At 41.7% G+C, this 19368-nt stretch overlaps 1 protein-coding gene across 1 annotated transcript; it reads left to right on the top strand.

Annotated features, from left to right (window-relative positions):
* Positions 1-1605: 1605 nt before the first annotated feature.
* LOC131928354 (bone morphogenetic protein 2) lies at positions 1606-18304 on the top strand (the record flags this gene model as incomplete). The annotated part of the gene is given in 2 exon segments (XM_059284356.1): positions 1606-2118; positions 13389-18304. Coding segments are annotated over 2 exon segments (1481 nt in total), but the record flags the coding sequence as incomplete, so codon positions are not given.
* Positions 18305-19368: the final 1064 nt, after the last annotated feature.

The raw sequence follows: 19368 nt of genomic DNA, 5'->3' as shown, positions 1-19368 counted from the left end.
CACCCCAGACACCAGCTTGTAAGACTAACGTCTTAAGTCACCCCAGACACTTGTAAGACTAAACTCTTAAGTCACCCCCAGACACCAACTTGTATGACTAAAGTCTTAAGTCACCCCAGACACCAGCTTGTAAGACTAACGTCTTAAGTCACCCCAGACACTTGTAAGACTAAAGTCTTAAGTCACCCCCAGACACCAACTTGTATGACTAAAGTCTTAAGTCACCCCCAGACACCAACTTGTATGACTAAAGTCTTAAGTCACCCCAGACACCAGCTTGTAAGACTAACGTCTTAAGTCACCCCAGACACTTGTAAGACTAAAGTCTTAAGTCACCCCCAGACACCAACTTGTATGACTAAAGTCTTAAGTCACCCCAGACACCAGCTTGTAAGACTAAAGTCTTAAGTCACCCCCAGACACCAACTTGTATGACTAAAGTCTTAAGTCACCCCAGACACCAACTTGTAAGACTAAAGTCTTAATTCACCCCAGACACTAAAGTCTTAATTCACCCCAGACCCTTACTTGTAAAACTAAAGTCTTAATTCACCCCAGACACTAAAGTCTTAATTCACCCCAGACCCTTACTTGTAAAACTAAAGTCTTAAGTCACCCCCAGGCACATGTAAGACTAAAGTCTTAATTCACCCCAGACACCTGTTAGTGTGACTGGGACTTAGGCAATGACAAACCACCACATTCCACACAACCCTGGGGGTGGGAGATTGTTAGCCCGGGACTGCGACAGAAATAAGTGTGTTTGGCTTGTAAGGTGGAGAGTCAAGAAGGCAGCGGTCATTGATAAATGGTGTCTAGTCAGTGGCGTAGAGACACACCGCTGCGCCCGGTCAAATATGAATTTAGTCGCCCATATGCGCCCGGTCAAATATGAATTTAGTCGCCCATATGCGCCCGGTCAAATATGAATTTAGTCGCCCATATGCGCCCGGTCAAATATGAATTTAGTCGCCCTTGTGCGCCCGGCTAAATATGAATTTAGTCGCCCTTGTGCGCCCGGCCAAATATGAATTTAGTTGCCCTTGTGCGCCCCGCCAAATATAAATTAAGTCATCCATGTGCGCCCGGCCAAGTTTTCTATGTGTAAATGTAGTTAAATTTGTAATGTACATTCTTTAAGAAAATATATTTCTTGTTTTTAACTGTCACGAAAGATGATTTAAAAAAATTGTTTTAATGAACACTATAGCCTATTGAACAGAACAACTACAAAACAAGATAAAAAAAACCAGTTATCCTAAGGAAAAAATATCCCAGTAAAAAAAAAAATATTCCTTAACTTAAGCACTTTATTTTTAGCTAAAATCCCCACCAAAAAAAAAAAAAAAAAAAACTATCACAACGGGTTTACCGAACCAAAGATTTCCCAGAAAAAATATCTATACATTAAATTAAAACAAGACCAAGACACTTCTATATATCACAAAATCAGTCTAATAGTCTATATTTTTGTACCTTTAAAAAAAAATGTATCTTCTCATGTGTAATATAATGCCTATGTTGTTTCTCATAATCCCAGCCACAACACCACGTGATGTCTATAATTATCTAATGACGGAGCTTTTTATTTTATATTCCTTCCAGGCCTGACAAGCATGACCGGAACTTGCAGCTCAAAGTCCCTAGTGCTCGTGCTGCTGGTGATTCTCACCTCCACTTCATCGTCCACCTCACCGTCCACCACATCATCACCAACTTCTTCTACCTCGTCGCCATCAACTCACCCGCCGCCCGTGTCACCGGAAGTGGTCACCGCCCGCGAGAGCCGTCCGGACAACGGGTCACCTCCCGGTATGCAAGCCACGCCCACCAGCCACAGCCTCCAAGCCCGGCCCCCCGCGGACGCCGCTGGCCGGCGGAGCAGCCTCTTGGCGAACGTCTCGGAGAGCGATCGGAAAAAGTTGAACGCTTTGGAGCTGATGTTTTTGAACAACGTGGGCCTCAAGGCCAGGCCCAAGGTCAACCCGGGACTTCCGGTGTCGGACTATATGCTGGATCTGTATAAGACTCACAGCGACGGGGTCGCGAACAATTACCTCAGTGTCAAGGGCAACGGCCTCGTTTCCGCCAACACAGTCAGGAGTTTTGAACACACGGGTAAGTTGATAGGAGTGTGTGGGGGTGGAATAATGGTGTGTGGGGGAGAAGGTTTTATGGTGTGTGTGGGGGGGGGGGTGGTTATTGTGTGGGGAAGAGAGTTAGATGGTGTGTGAGGGAAAATTTGATGTGAGGGTGAGGGTTAGAATTGTGGGGTGGGGGGGGGGGAAGTTGGGTGAGTTGGGAAGTGTTAGATTATGTGTGTGGGTGGGTTGGAATTTTAGGGAAAGGTTAGATTGTGTATGTGTGAGAGCGAAATAGATTGTGTGTAAACGTTTTTATTTTTTTATTTTTTATTAGTTATTTTAGAACTGGGTTTTCATTAAGTTGAATTATGATTCTTCTTTCTTCTACTGTTACTCATGTGTCGCCCCTGGGGAGTAAAGGGTTGCAGCCACACCTCTCCACCGGACTCTGTATTGTGCAGCTCTCTTTAGTTGCTCCCACTTCAGCCCGGCAGCCCTTGCCTCTTCTTCTATTGTTTTTCTCCAGGATTGCCTTACTACTACTACAAACAATATATTTCATGTTACTGACAATCTAGCGTTTAGTGGGTCATGGTAAACGTTATATTTTTTTTTAATTGGAAAAGGGGTGGGGGTATTTTTTTATAATTATTTAGTGCGGTGGTTTTTTATGTATTTGTTTTAGTCTAGATAGGCTTTTTTTCCTAATTGCGTTATATTTCCAAATTAAAATATTTTAATTCGTATGTTCTTTAAGAGGGAATAATTCGAAACTGGGGTTCACTTTAAAGGTTACTGTAGGTGGCTTTAACTCGGCGTTGATTCAGCAACCTATTTTGTTGAATGACTCGCCGTTGCTTGTCGTAAAATTATCTGTTGCTTCTTTAAAAAGAAAAACAAAAAAAACTTGCGTCAAAGACTATATGCGTGCATTTAAAATGTATGAATTTACAAACAAAAATAGTGAGGTTTAAGAAAAGATTACCGATTACCTCACGTTTTATTTTTTACCGGAGTTTTTTGTTTTGTTTTGTTTTGTTTACCATAACTAGTCTCATTCCCCGCACCTCTCTGTATCCCACCTCTCTCACACCCTCTCTGTATCCCACCTCTCTCACACCCTCTCTGTATCCCACCTCTCTCACACCCTCTCTGTATCCCACCTCTCTCACACCCTCTCTGTATCCCACCTCTCTCACACCCTCTCTGTATCCCACCTCTCTCACACCCTCTCTGTATCCCACCTCTCTCACACCCTCTCTGTATCCCACCTCTCTCACACCCTCTCTGTATCCCACCTCTCTCACACCCTCTCTGTATCCCACCTCTCTCACACCCTCTCTGTATCCCACCTCTCTCACACCCTCTCTGTATCCCACCTCTCTCACACCCTCTCTGTATCCCACCTCTCTCACACCCTCTGTGAACGCCATCTCTCCTCCCGCACCCCCCCCCCCACACACACACACACCGCCCCCTCTACATAGCTGTGAACATAAATTTTAAAATGTAATCTCTAAACAGAAGTGCTTGTCTGACCCGGAAGTCGACAGCCTAACCCTAGTCTGGAAGCGATTTTTTTTTTCTTTTTGCTTTGCCAGACATTTTTTTTTCAAAACTGTAATTAAGTACTGCGGTTTTTTTTTCCTTTTTTTTTTTTTTTTTTTTTTTTTTTAACATGTTCACGTTTTGACATGCGCTTTAAAGTAATACATGCTCGCCATACTTCAAAAACCAGAAGTTATTTTTTTTTCACTGTGATACGTCATAAGCTCTTGATCCCCTTTGTGAGGCTCACTCGCCACACGGCTTTAGGTGTCCATCTCGACGGCTTTATCTGCCCCTGACCCCTGTCTACTCACCCACCCCTTCAGGCCTACATGCCCCCTAACAGCTTAACCTGCCCTTACCCGACACGGTTCTATCTGCCTTAACCCCTATCTGCCCCTCATACATATATGTCAACCACAGCTCTATATGTCCGTCCCACTTAGCTCAGTCTGCCCCTACCCCACACCTCAATATGTTCCTGACCCATAGCTCATTCTGCCCATACCCCACACCACAATCTGCCCCTACCCCACACCACAATCGGCCCCTACCCCACACCACAATCTCTCCCTGTTTGTCCCTACCCCACAGCTCTCTCCACCCTTCACCCACAGCGGAAATTTTCCGACCCCCTTCATAGCCACACTATTTTGACTACCCATTGAGCCGCTTGACCGTCTACTGCGCCTCAAAATTTCCCAAACGTCCCGTCCAAAAATCTAACCCTACCTGGCACCCTGTTACCTGCACCTACCTGTTCCAGCCCCTCAGTCACCGCCCCCCCCCCCCCCCGGGCCTGGCGCTAACGTTACAACAAGGGCTTACACGTAAGAGCTTACCGCTGAAGAGATTACTTCCCAATTTAACCCCTCCTTGACTCTTGATACCGTGACGTTGTTCTGGGATTAGATTAGACAATACACCCCCCCCCCCCTCCTACCCCCCCCCCCCCCACCCACACTCCGTGCTTATGTTCGCACTCTGCGCTAGATTAGCACCAAACCGCATCGGTGTTGAACGCGATAGTGTACGAATCGATCAGAGTGGATAACTGTAACACAAAATTATGTACTGGAAACATGAATTCGAATCGATTGTTAAATAAGGTGTAGATTGTGGAATTTTATTTTTTCAAACTTCTCCATTAGATATAATAAACGAATATTGTTATTTTTATTTTATTTTTTATAAATTCTACTAAAAAAAAAGACGGGCGCAAAAAAATAAAAAAGAAAAAAGAAACTTAGATTTTTTTAGCGCAATTTCCATTCTGGAGAATTGCGTTTATTAACGCGTCATTTCTGGATGGATGGATGGATGGATGAATGTATGGATGAATGTGTGTCCGGGCTTTAAGTCGTATCTCCTCCTCAACGAAGCAATATCGATGACTAGTTCCAAAAGCAATTATGTTAAGCAAGTTACAAGAATGAGCATAGGCCATAAAAATTCCGGGTTTCTTTCATGTATTTCCCGGAAAAGCCAAAAAACCTCGAAAAAAAGCAGTTTTTGGCCCATATCTCGTCAACCAGACCACTTAGCGACTTGAAACATGTACCAATCGATTCCTGCCATAATTTAGAGCAATATTGCCGAAGAAAGTTTTCAAAAATATCCTCTCGTTTGGTCACACATTTTAAAATTACAAAAACACCTACAAACCGATTGTTCTTCTAGCTTGAACGCATCCCAGCATTATACGTCAGAGCTATTTTTAGATAACATAAGGAAATTGCGCATAAATGTCACTAGACTTTTTTAATTAACTTGTTTTTCTTTGTAGAAGTTTAAAATGTAGTAAAACAACAGCAATGTGTTTACTTCCAGTGTTTCTTCCACGGAGGGGGGGGGGGGGGGGGCGGACTAAAACTTCCAGAGGGTGTCGAACACTGTTAAAAGTATATATTTTCTATATAAATTCCATTTTGCTCGGGGGTGGGGGGTAACGTTAGACTTTCATCGAGAGGACGAAGCGCCCCCCCCCCCCCCGAACAGATGCCTGGAAGAAACTCTGTATACTTCTTGTATAAATAACAGACATTTAATCGATTTCATACGATAGACACTAGCCAAAGAGCTATCGAATAGCACGCACATACACACTGCGGGCGCCACCGGAAGTCATTTTAAATTTAATTTACCACCAAATTATTATTGATTGATTGTTGGGATCTTGTCCAGATAAGCCCCGCCACAAAAGTTAACCCCCGCCAACCCCCCAAAAAAAAAGATTCTAAAAATGAGAAAATGAAACTAATGATATAATTTGCATGAAAAGGTCTGTCATTTGGTAACTTTATCCTTAACCCCTAACCCCAACCGTAATGTGTATAACGATTTGTTTTTACGGCGTGTGTTCAAGTATTCAAATGTCTGGACAACAGGAATAGGTCACAAAAGGCGAGGATTAACTTTTCGACCTTGCACTTTTTGCATTTGCCAGGGATTATCTGGACACGATTCTATTTTTGTGTACATATTTGATCTAGTTTTTCGCTAGATTTCAAAGGATGGTTTAGCGGCAATGCAGTAAATTCTTTATAGGCGGCCAATATTTAATTTTTTCAACAGATCTTGATTTTAACACGACGATAGGATATTTTTAATGAGACGGTGTGGATTGACGGTAGACTGACTTCGGCGTGAATATTTGGACTCGATCACAGGCTAACCGGCCAAAGTTAACCGGCTAAATAGCCAAAACTAAACCGCTTCTGGCTTATCATAACATGTTAATATTAGATACGAAGCATACGCCGAACTTCTCGACAAACTTTCACTAAAGGGACTTAATCACTTTGATGATTTACCTTTCTTTTTTTTTTTTTTTTAAACCGGGAAATTCCCATTTCTGTATTGAGAAAATAAATAAAAAATTATAATAAAAACTCGGCTATAGCCGAAGCTGAGTATGCCGGTGAGGGTTAGGGTTATGCCTCGTAAAACGCGGGAGTCCCCCGGGGGTCTGTCAACAGCAGGGCGGGGCCAAGCCTGTGTCTGACTCGGCTGGGGATCCGCCGTGAAGATAATTCTCCCGAACGGTGCGAAAAGACTCCCGTCCAGCTTATCGTGAGGCGCTCCCTCGGAGGTTCGCGTGTTCCCGGGGGTGGTGGCTCTTCGGAAACCATAAACCATTGACGGTAAATATGGAAGCGGTGAGTGGTGGGGGTAGGGAGGGGGTGGGGGTGATGACCATTGAAGCTATAAGAAAACTTCATAAAGATGAAACGTGTACTAAATGAGACGTCGGCTTGAGAATTAAAAAAGCTACACAGCAAGTCATTTTTTTTTACAAAAGACAAAAAAAAAGTAATTTTGAAAACATCTCTACATGAATTATTAGGGTGTGGGGAAATTGCGAGACGCGAAAAGCGAAATGGCGAGACGGGAAAATGCGAGAAGGGCGCGAAAACGGTCGGTCATGTGACTTTTTTGGTTCGCATTTTACCGCAAGCCGATACTTACGCTGGGTGGTGTTGAAATGCGAAGATTTCTGCGAAAAATTTACCGCACCCGATTTTCAGTGGTATTTGGTCCAGACTTTAAAGACGTTTCGTTTACATTGTTAAAACTTCCGATTTTTCCGTCGCTAGACATACTGATGATTTGTCAACTCCCCCCATCTTTTGTGTCGACTTAGAATACCACCTTGTTCGAAACCGACTGAAATACCGCCGATGATAGATCAACTTCTGTCTTTTGTGTGGAACGCCGAGGCCGCCTAATTTACCGTCTTTGAAGATCGCCGTGCCCGGATCCGCTGCCTCCGCAAACATATTTTCTATTGTTGCATAGAAATTTTGTATTATAGCCGCCGCCTACGATTTTTTTCTAGCTTTTTTTTACCATATAAATATAAGCACAAGGAAATACCTACATCATTTGGATACAACTATTCTGGAGGTTTTGGTGGTGGTGTTATTTGGGGTCTTCCATAAATGACTTTTTGCAAGAACAAAAATCCATAAATAGATGCTAACAAGAGCGGGCGATGACAGTAGCACAGCAACGATGTTAGGATTTTGATATAGATCTATCTATCTTCTTAGTATCTAGATAAAAAAATAACAACATACAACACTCATGTTAAAGGGTATGGCTAAATGCTTGTTTATTTAAAAACAAAAAAATAATTTAAATAAATAAAGATGGAAAAAAAAAGAAAAACACTTTTTTCGCAAAAAGTGTCTCGCTATTTACCCTTAATTCCGCAGGTATGTCTCGCATTACCTTCTCGCATTTTCCCGCCTCGCCATTTCGCTTTTCGCGTCTCGCAATTTCCCCACACCCGAATTATTATTATATTTGTTTATGGTCGAATATTGTTACTTTAATTTTAACCCTTTTCTACTAAATCGATTTCTTGGAGAATTAGCAGGGGTAATTTAGAATTTATTATACTGTTTTTTTTCTTCCTTGAATGCTTGTATAGTAATTTTATTTAGAGGCAACGGAAGCGCGAAAATCTGCAACTATCCACATCGCAAACATCAAAGTATTTTCTTATCCGTGGATGAAAATGTCTTCACACAAATCCATAAACTGGATACCTTTTCAATTATCACATATATCGCTACCTTTGTGTATTTTAACATATATAGCGCTGCTTTTGAGGTATAGCGTGGCCTAGCGGTAGAGAGCAAGACTGCTAACCCAAAATTCTCGAGTTCGGGTTCAAGCCAGTAGAATGCGGCTTGGCATAGTGTGACTACATTATTCCCTTTGAATGCCGAGGCCATTGAAACAGGTGAACTCTACTTCACCTGCCACATGTGTCTTGGGCACGAACGGGAATCGATAATGATCGCTGCCTTTGAGCATTTTCACATATTTATAACGTCTCCTTTATGTATTACCAGAAACCCAAAAAATTGTTGCTACCGTTTCTCTTACAAAGATTATTTACTTTTGACTATCAATAGCTCCACTACCCCCCCCCCCCCCCATACGTCTCATCCCTTACCGTATCCCCAACCCCCACTTCACCCCCTCCCCCAGACACCCATAACGGACCGACTAAACATGCACGTCTACGGCTGACTGCCGCGCGCATTAACGCTCACTCTGCCCGACGTTCCGGCAATTTATTTTAACGTTCAGCCCTCCGTGTCTGCTCATCGCTCGTCAAGGGCGCATGCGCGAGTTTTGGGGGCACGTGACTGGTGCACGTGACCAGGGCTACGTCTGTGGACTCAGACTGGAATTTTAAAAAAAAAACATAGGAACGGTCAGGCGGAGCTGTGTTAGAACCCTTGTTTTCACAGCTACGGGAATAGTTTTAACTTGACCAGTGAGTATTTTCCGCCGATATAACTTTACACCCCAGACCTCTTAATTCCCCCCATCCCCATCTATGACCACACCCTGGCCCATAATTTTACATGCGCGACCCATGACGTCAGAGGTGGCAAAAAATACCAGCTATGACGTGAGAATCCAGCCCATGATTTCACTTGAGTCCAGAGCGTCACAGTTTAGTCCATGACGTCACAGCCCAACCAATGGTGTCACAGCTCGATCCCTGACGTCACGTCCCAACCCATGACTTTAGCCCAAGACTAACCTCGCTGGAACATGATATCATCCATTCATGACGTCACTTCCTTGATATTTTATGTTTATTAGATGTCTAATATATGTGTGTGTGTGTTTTTTTATGGTGTCGGTTCGTGTCTGTTCGTTATAGAAAAGGTTAGTCCAAAACCTAGACAATCATGCAATAAAACAAACTACCATTCCGTTATGGGTCACATGCCCGCAATCGCAGGATATTCACATATTGCGGGGTGTACAACCTGTGCAGTAGCGTACGCAGGGGGGGAGCAGGGGGAGCGGCCGCTCCCCCTCTGGCCATTTTTAGCAAAGTGGCGCCTTCTTGGAAACTTTTTAAACTCAAAGTTTTTAACATTGATATTTGTTAAAAAATTATCTTTGGTCGGCACATTTGAAACGTAAATCTCTGTGAATATTGTTTTTTCAATTACCAGTAAAATGTGTGTGAGCAATACAGTGATCTAACCCATACCTTCTCATTATGTTAAAAAAATTATCTTTAAAAAACACAACTTGTCAGTAGCAATTTAAAAAATTGACTAATTAGAAATGTAAGATCGATATTATTGTTAAATGTAGGCTATTATTATTATTTCGAACGTTTATATTGTAGAGTGAAAAGCTGGCTTTTATAACAACTCTGATTTAAAAAACTTTCATTATGCTGTAATACTTTAGCATTTATAATGACAATATATTTAATTCTGATTATAGACAAATAATTTTTGTAAAAACGAATAGTGTTAAGCTACTTTATTAGATTCTAAAGTAATTATTGATTTGTTTTGATATTTATAATAAAATGTGTAGACATATACATATTTATATTAAGATATTGATTATTTCCCCTTTTCTCTAGTCTTAGATGTCCCAGGAATTATTATGTAATTTTTTTTACAAAAATTACGAAACAGATTATGCCGCGTTCATTGTTTTTTGGTTGCAGTGTGTTTATATATATATATATATATATATATATATATATATATATATATATATATATATATATATATATATATATATTTTTTTTTTTTTTTTTTTTAAAGAGTGATACCATATTTTTTTGTTTCGTCGGCCTACATTGTGTGTTTTTTTTCTTCAGAGTGCTTATTTAAATTTATTTTACATCATATCGAAACAATAACATACAGCTAATATATATATATATATATATATATATATATATATATATATATATAAATATATATATATATACTTATATAGAAAATATTACATATTCGGCGCCTTTTTTTGCTATTTCCGCTCCCCCTACAACGAAAACCTGGATACGCCTCTGAACCTGTGGTTATGTTGGCTCATCCGGCTACTGGGTCTCTCCGGCTCCTGGGTCACTATACGCTACTGGGTCCTTTTCGGAAACTGGGTCACTTCACGCTACTGGGTCACTGTGGGTTATTGGGTCACTTTAACCCACCGGGTAACTCTCGGCTCTTGTCGGTTTTTTTGGTAGGTCATACAAAACAAAGTTCAAAGATACATAAACGATCTATTTAAAAATTACATGTTTTAATGCTAGTTATTTGTAATATTTGCTTCAGGGTCTCCCAAAATACATTCTAGATAACACTGTATAAAATAATGGGTTTCTTGGCTCAAAACAAGTTATCGACCCTTGATTAAAGATGGGTTATTTTTGTGGGGTTAGGCGACAGTTTGGTTTTAGTATAGACATTGAAATGATTTAAGACCAGAGAATCAGCATGGCAACTAATAAATGGAGATGAAATAAATTTCGAAAACTTTTTTTAAAAATTGTTGCTCTTTTCCAAATACATGTCAAAACTTAAATAAACATAGGATTTCGTCTATTTTAAAAATTTTTTTTACCTTATTGGTGTGTGTATATAGGGGGGGGGGCGAAAATAAAATAAAAAATAGCATTCCTTTGAAGAAGAGGAAAAAAAATGTCTGGAATATTTATCGCTTTCTCATAAATCTAAACACGGTGTTTAACCGGCCGTCCGGACAACACAACGCACTGCTCGCCCGCATGAAACATGTAGCCGGCTGGCTCGCTTGAAGCGGGGGAGATAAGTCCAAGTCAAATAGATTTATCCCCGGTTGACCGCGGAGTAGAGTCCCTTGCGGCGTCTCGACGGCGCTTGGGGGGACCAGGCAGTTGCCGTTGGCGCGGGCTCGCACGTACCGTCTAGGCCCACGGGATACTTTAAAGTCAACACTGTGCTAAAACATGGCTGTGCCCCCCCCCCACCCCCAACCCTTTTTTTTTCGTGGAGTGGGGGCGGGGGAGAATAGGCAGAGTGAGAATAAAAGTTTCTACAGTTTATGAAATATTAAAAACTAAATAATTTTTTTTTATAAAACTTTTATATATAAAATATGATTAAAACAAAGTGTTAGGAGTACTTGTAAAAAAAAATAATTAAAAATACGTAGGCTATATGTTACCGGAAATGCATGGAAACCCAGCAGTCTATAGAATGCCTAGGGCCTAGAGAATGTATACAATCCCTGTCGTTTTAGGCAAAGTATGAAATATCGGCACTGTGGTCCTAGGTGCTTTGACCATAGGGAATTTGACCACAGCGGAGCTTTGACCATAGGGCCCCGAGATGGTCAAAGCCCCTTTGGTCAAACCACCTATGGTCAAAGCACCTGTGGTCAAAGGTCCGCGCACCGGCGTTGTTGTATACTTTTCCTCAGCATTACATACAATGCCTAGATTTTATATAGAATGCCAAGAACTAGTCATGCACTATACACAATGAATACTGTAACAGACGAGTTTTTTTTTTTTCTGGCGCTGTTTAAAGACAATGGGCGCGGTGGGTATTAACTACCTAATTTGTTGTTTGTGGGCATTCATTAACTTAATGACTGGCCTGTTCCAAGATGGTGGGCAGCTCTGGTTGGGTAGATGAAACGAGGGTTGGTCGAGGTCTCTGAAACAGATGAATTCTACCTCATCTACCCAGAGGCGTAACGGGGGGTGGGGGTGCGGACCGCACCGGGTGACACCATTTAGGGGTTGACACCAAGGCAAAAAATAGCAAAATATATAGAGAAAAATTTGAGGGGAGGGGGTGTAAATCGAAAGTTTGAAGGGGGGGGGTGCAAATCGAAAATTGAAAGTTTGTCCCCGGGAAGGGTCGTTACGCCTCTGGGGATTGACACCATTAAGTGCCGCACCTGGTTACACCCGACCTCGCTACGCCACTGCATCTACCCCATGTGTCTTGGGTACCAACGGGAAGAGATGATGACTCACGGGAGAAAGTGCTGGAGTGGGCTGTAGTCTAATGCTAGCAATGTATGTAGAAATTTAGGAGGGCAGCCTTGTAAAAAAAAAAAGACTTTGAAATGTGAGGGTTTTTATTTTTTAACCCACACACAACACTTTTAACTACATGTTTGTTTTTGCTGTTGAACCAATCCGTGAAATTACATTCTCCTTTCACAAATACCAACTTTCACGAGACCATCTCTGATTGGTTGAAATTCAGGGTAGGCGTTTCTAACTTGTTACACGCGTTTTTCTTTTAAATTTATTTTTACGTTGTGAAAAATATAAACATGTATAAAAACCTTTTTATAATAACAAGCTTTTGAATTCACTGGTAAAAGTACACATATTTTGCTAACGATGTAATCTAATAGTAGTCAAAGCTTTGGTTGCCATTAAAAGTTCTTTAACGTATTTTAGTATTATTAATAGGCCCTACTTATTGATATAAATTTGTGATAATGAGTTGTACGGAGTTAACGATATGATCGTTAAAGAAAAGCCTCAATTAAATTGAAGTTTTTGGACGCTGTTTAACGAAGATGTAATTTATCACTATTATGTACGAATGTACTGGGATAGTAGCAGATTATTTTTTGTTGTTGTTGTGGTCCTTTCTGAACTTCGACACGCAGCTATCCACGTGGCTCAACAACCTACACCACCCTCTTCTACTTAGGTTTGTCTTCTATCTTTATCTTATTCTGGACAGCAAATTGTCCTAGGTCCCGTCTTTTTGGTAGTTTCTTGGGTTTTTGCTAATCCGCCAATTTGTACCTCTCTGTAATTTTTATGATTATTAATTCCAGGTGACTAAACCGTTGCAGTCTTTCTTTTTTAAATTTCTGCCACTATTTGTATTTCTCTATCTGAAAATTATTCAAAAAATCTCAGGATAACATTTTTTTATTTAATATTTCAATTGTTTTTTTCAGACTCGGAGAGTCGGTCCTGCTTACCTCCCTTGTGCTCCAGGATCCATTTTGACGTGGCCTCCATTTCCGAGGACGAAACAATCGCCGGCGCCGAGCTGCGCATCTTCGCCCACACAACGGATCTGTTCGCCAGCGAGTCAGCACCAGCGGTGGACGGTGCGCTCGCCCCGACCAACGGGAAATCCCTGTCCACGCATAGACTTCAGGTGCACGAGATCATGCAGCCGGAGACGCCGGAACACGACGGCATCACCCGGCTCATCGACACCCGGCCGGTGAACCTCCGCAACGCGAGCTGGGTCAGCTTTGACATTCAGCCGGCGGTGCTGCGGTGGAGGCGGGGCGTGAACCACGGGTTAGAGGTCAGGGTCGTGTCCAGGGACCCGGTCGTGTCCACAGACAATCACATCCGGCTCCGCCGGGCCGTCCATCTGGCCGACCACCAGTGGGCGCTGGAGCGGCCGCTGCTCGTCGTCTACACGGACGATAAACTCTCCCCTTCGTCAACGACGACGACGTCCGCGAAGAAAAAAACGACCACGGTCCTGCGCAGGAGCCGGAGCCGACGAAACGCCGAAACCGGCAAGAAGAAAAAAGACCGGAAAAACAAAAAGAACCGGAAAAAGAAACGGCCCAAGATCAAGGGCAACAAATCCATCTGCAAGCGCCACGGGCTGTACGTCGATTTCGGCGAGGTCGGCTGGAACGATTGGATCGTCGCCCCTCACGGCTACCCGGCGTACTACTGCAAAGGGGAGTGCAACGCGCCGCTGCCAGATTTTTCTAAAGCGTCGAACCACGCCATGCTGCAGGCCAGGGTGTACATGATCGACAAGGGCAAGGTGCCGATGGTCTGCTGCGTGCCCGTCAAGATGAAGCCCATCTCCATGCTGTACCGGGACGAGAACGGCCGCACGGTGCTGAAGACCTACCAGGACATGACCGTCGACGAGTGCGGTTGCAAGTGAACGCGGGAATTACCTCCCCGGAAATAAGGGAGTCAAGAGTTACCTGTAGTAGAAAAACATTGACACGAAAAAATGAAAAAAATCGGCACATTGTAATAAAATACAAAAAATACAATGATTTTGAAGAAAGAAAAAAAAAGCCCTAAAATGAGGTTTTTCTTTAATTTTAGATTTGCTACTGTCGTTTACGACTTGTGTTCTACGTCATGACTCTGTGCTGATTATCGCCTGCTTCTACAAGCTGTTTACTCTCCATCGCTAACTGTTGGTTGGGTTCTTAATCCATACAAGTCGCTATCCATCGCCAGATGCGAAAATGGATCTGTTGTTCGCGTTACTTCCGCTGAAGTTCGCATACCAATCGCCGGGCATATATAGCAATGAGAAATATTTATCCTTCGTTGCAATGCTTGACCAATACTTAGCTAGTAGAGTAATGTATCGCAACTCTTAGCCTTGATACGTCACTTTCTTTCTTCGTCCGCGTTACGTCATACACCCGACGTCATGGCAACCAATTCATCTCTGCCGCTCCTTTTTTTGTGACGTAGTAGTTTTTTTTTTTTTTTGCTTATCAAGATGACCACCGATGTTGTTTGAATCTACCTCCAGTAATTAACTAATTATGGGACTAACTAATGAGACAAAGGTCACACAATTGTCCGGGGCCACACCTGCAAGATATGACTGTGGGCCACCCGAGTAATCTCCTTTTGGCCATCCTTGCAACTAGGCGCTGTTTCGGTTATTTGAGCAACCGGACGCCATTTCGTCCATACTAGCAACCAGGACGCCATTTCGTCCATCCTAGCAACCAGGACGCCATTTTGGCCATCATAGCAACCAGGACGTCATTTCGTCCATTCTAGCAACCAGGACGCCATTTCGTCCATCCTAGCAACCAGGACTCCATTTCGTCCATCCTAGCAACCAGGACGCCATTTCGTCCATTCTAGCAACCAGGACGCCATTTCGGCCATCCTAGCAACCAGGACGCCATTTCGTCCAACCTAGTAACCAGGACGCCATTTTGGCCATCATAGCAACCAGGACGTCATTTCGTCCATTCTAGCAACCAGGACGCCATTTCGGCCATCATAGCAACCAGGACGCCATTTCGGCCATCATAGCAACCAGGACGCCATTTCGTCCATCCTAGCAACCAGGACGCCATTTTGTCCATCCTAACAACCAGGACGCCATTTTGTCCATCCTAACAACCAGGACGCCATTTTGGCCATCATAGCAACAGTGTTTGGATCAACATACAAAACTGCCATTGGACGAAGTTCGACAGTTCCTGTGTACGTGTTAAATGGGCTCTTGTTATGCTGTACAGCCTAAATACCGAACCGGCTAGCTCTAGCAATGTTGCCTATGACTTGCTGTGACTTGTTATCGTGCATTTTTAAAATAAAAGTTTGCCAGGATTTTAAAACTTAAAACTAGCCATCATTTTACGATTTTGGCCAGTTAAAATTTGATTTGGCCACATTTTACTTGACTTGGCCAGGGAGACTTGCCAAATTGGAGGAACAGTTTCTCTTGGGATGTTTGTGTTACTTTTATGAATTATAATTTATTTCAAAATGTCGCTTGTTTTTTTTTAAAGCAAATTGATTTTAAATTGTTTCTTTGAATATAGTATGCTTAGACATGTTATTGGAAATTTTCATGAGAAAAAAAACCCCAACAAAATTAAACATTAGGCTTAATTATGCTCATTTTATTAATTTAAAAAATACTATACAGGCCCTTTTATTTATGTTTACCTCTCCACTTTTAAAGTTATTTTTGATATCCATAGCTCTTTGCCTAATATAGAAAAAAATTCCTTGCATCCATGCTATTTTTTTAACAAACTGAAGGTTCTCAATTAGTAAACTTTAGACCCATTTTTTAAAACAACACCTTTAGTTAAATGGAGACATCAACACTGTCTGAAAACAACACTTGGTTTAATGTGAATAATATATGCAACATGTTCCTTAGCATATCCCTCAAACATGTGCCTGTATGTCTCTTGAACCCAGCTTCCTTCCATCCAGTTATCGCCACAACTTTTTTTTTTAAAAACCAGCATGTGCCTTTTGTTCTCCAAACATATTCCCCGACTTGTACCCCAAACATGTGCCCAGTATGTTCCTCAGTCTCAGCTACAGCCACCCAGATGTCACTACAAAACATGTTAATTTAACATGTTCCTCAACTTATCCCCCAAACTTGTGCCCAGTATGTTCCTTAATCTCAGCAACAGCCATCCACAAAACATGTTACTTCACTTTAACGTGTTCCTCAACTTATCCCCCAAACATGTGCCCAGTATGTCCCTTAATATCACTCCATTTAACGTAATCCTTTGTCATATTTCCGTAAACCCTCTCTCCAACAACCCCCACCCTCACAAATTCTCCAAAATGTGTGTACTTCGAACATTTTGCCAATCCATTTACTTTCGACTTGTCCCTAAATTTTCCTAAACATGTTGTTCTAAATGCCCTCTGAGGTGTGACATCCAACACAATACTTCTTCCTCATTCTAAATGCCCTTCAACACATTCATGTAACACACCCCTTCAACATATTTCTAAAATCGCCCCCCAAAAGATTCATCCAAACATGCCCCTACTAAATTTTACCTACATCCAGTCTTCCTGGACTTCCGCGCTAAACTTGTCATGCAAAGTGCGCCAGTATATTTCTGTACCGTGAGCCTCCAAAATTGTGCCTGCATCATATCCCTCCAAGATGTTTTCTAATATGCCCAACTACTAGACGTACGTCCAATTCAACCCTTGTAAATTCCCCCCCCCCCTTCCCCCCGCCCAACGTGTGTACAGGTATTGCTTACGTTGTCTATGTACATCCAGCTATCTATACCAAAGATTTTGTCTTGTTGTGTATTGTGGAATAGCAATGTGTGTTGCGCAGTCGTGTTGTGTACTGTTTAATTGTGGTGTGTATTAGTGCTGTCATAAAAATGTACCATTGCGCACTTTTCGTGGCCTTCTGGGCATTACTTATGTACTGTGTTATGTACACAGGTACTATGTGATATGTTGTGTACTTTGTTATATGGTGCACAAAATCACGTCCTCTGCTTTGTATGTATGTGTGTGCATTTTCTGTTTCATGAGCTTTTTTCTATGGTGTGTTTAGTTATGTATTTGTATGGTATTTATGTACATTTAATTTATTTTAGGGTATTTGTAATGTATTTATATAGTATTCAAAATGCATAACGTATTTGTAAGCTGTTTTCAACAAAAGTACTTTTATGTTGTTTATGTTATTTATAGGTTTTTCGTTCATGTATGCAACGTATTTCAATGTTTTTATGTTATATGTGTATAATTTATTTGTAATGTGTTCCTTTCGCTGTGTAAAACACGGCATACCTCGTCACTAGACCGTGACCATCTGCTGTGTTGTAGTTCGACTCGTGTGTTGTGATGACGTGTCCTGTGTAGTGTTCACGAAACTTCTGAGTTACAGTACACGAACCCTCTGGCGTGTACTCCGTTACATTCAAAGAAAAACAAAAAACTTTGTTGCCTCAAAAAAAATAATAGCTTTGTTCCCTACTGAGTTTTTTTTTTTATTTTAAATTTTTGTTTCGTTCGTTCGTTTTGAAATCTATTTATTAATTTGAGAAACGACTATGGCTTGTGTATATGTTGGGAAAATTGTGTAGGTGTAATTGTGAGAGATTGGGCGTGCGGTGTAAGAACGTGTGATGAACGAGCAGTTTTATTTTCAATGCCATATATCTGAACATGAACAAAACTACCTGGTCTACTACACCAAGTCAACAAAACCCCGAGAATCGAGGGCGGAATCCCCCACCGAGATTCGAGGGGCGGACACCCCAATAGTTACAGGGGGCAAGCGGATCCTGATAATCTGTTTTTATTTTCTCTTGTCAAATCGTTTTTAGAGTATAATTAGTACAATAAATTTGTTTATTCTAAACTACGTTTGTTGATTTTTAATTGATTTTTACTACATGTTACTTTTATGTCGATATATAATGTGATAGAAAAGAAAAAATACGGCGGTCGTCCTTGAGCGTCAGGGGCAAAAATGACGAGTTTCTAATATATGCCGCTAGGTAGTGTGTCAGTCCCTCTTTCCGTCATTCGAATTATATATATATAGATATAGATATGTGTGTGTGTGTGTGTAAACCTATTATTACATAGTCCTTAATAGCGAAGATTTTTAATAAAACCTTATCCTGAATTGTTTTCAATTAAAACGTGTCCTGAAAAAACACCATTACACAAACACCGCGTGTTAACCCAGATTATGTGTGCGCATGCGTGCACACACCACTACTGGAACCATCGACACGATGAATTTATTCTATAAAGGGGAAGTAGAGCTTACCTGGTTCTAATTAAATCGCCCCACCCTCGCTTTCTTGCCTGGGTTCGATCTCGCACTCCTTCGACCACTCCACTGCTATCTAACTTCTCCTAGCAACAGCCAATTTAAGGGGCACCACTTTGTTGGAGGGTACTAAGCGGAAACAGCACTTTGTCAGTCTTATCCTAGATTCGGCATATCCCAGTCATAGCCCTGTATTAAACTTCATGGCCATTTTCGGTGGCAGATAATTTGAATAGGCTGATCAGGCCACAGCCCAGGGCCCTTAAATTTTTGAGGTCTTTAAACTATTTTTATAGTCATAATAAGATGTAGCCTACCTTTGTCTTTTGTTCATATAATAAAGTGGCACAGTTTTTTTTATAGAGATGGGATGTTCATGAGTAGTTAAGTTAGCCTAACAATTATGGGAGAGGGGGGGGGGGGGGGGAGGGGCTAATTGGCAAATTTGATTCATCAAAATCCCACTTCGATATTATCGAACAAGTGCGCTATTAAACATAATACGGCATCCGAACATATACACATTTCATCTTTTCGTGAGCTGATTCAATTTGGAGATTTGATTTTGAATTTTTGTATCATACTCAGGTATTACCCCCCCCCCCTCACTCACACTTAGA

The sequence above is a fragment of the Physella acuta genome, unplaced genomic scaffold (assembly GCF_028476545.2).
Source record: "Physella acuta isolate Inbredline_101_S28 unplaced genomic scaffold, ASM2847654v3 ptg001488l, whole genome shotgun sequence".
In the NCBI taxonomy this organism is placed as follows: domain Eukaryota; kingdom Metazoa; phylum Mollusca; class Gastropoda; family Physidae; genus Physella; species Physella acuta.
The sequence above is the reverse complement of the archived record's forward strand: the minus strand, read 5'-3'. Positions and strand labels throughout refer to the sequence as shown.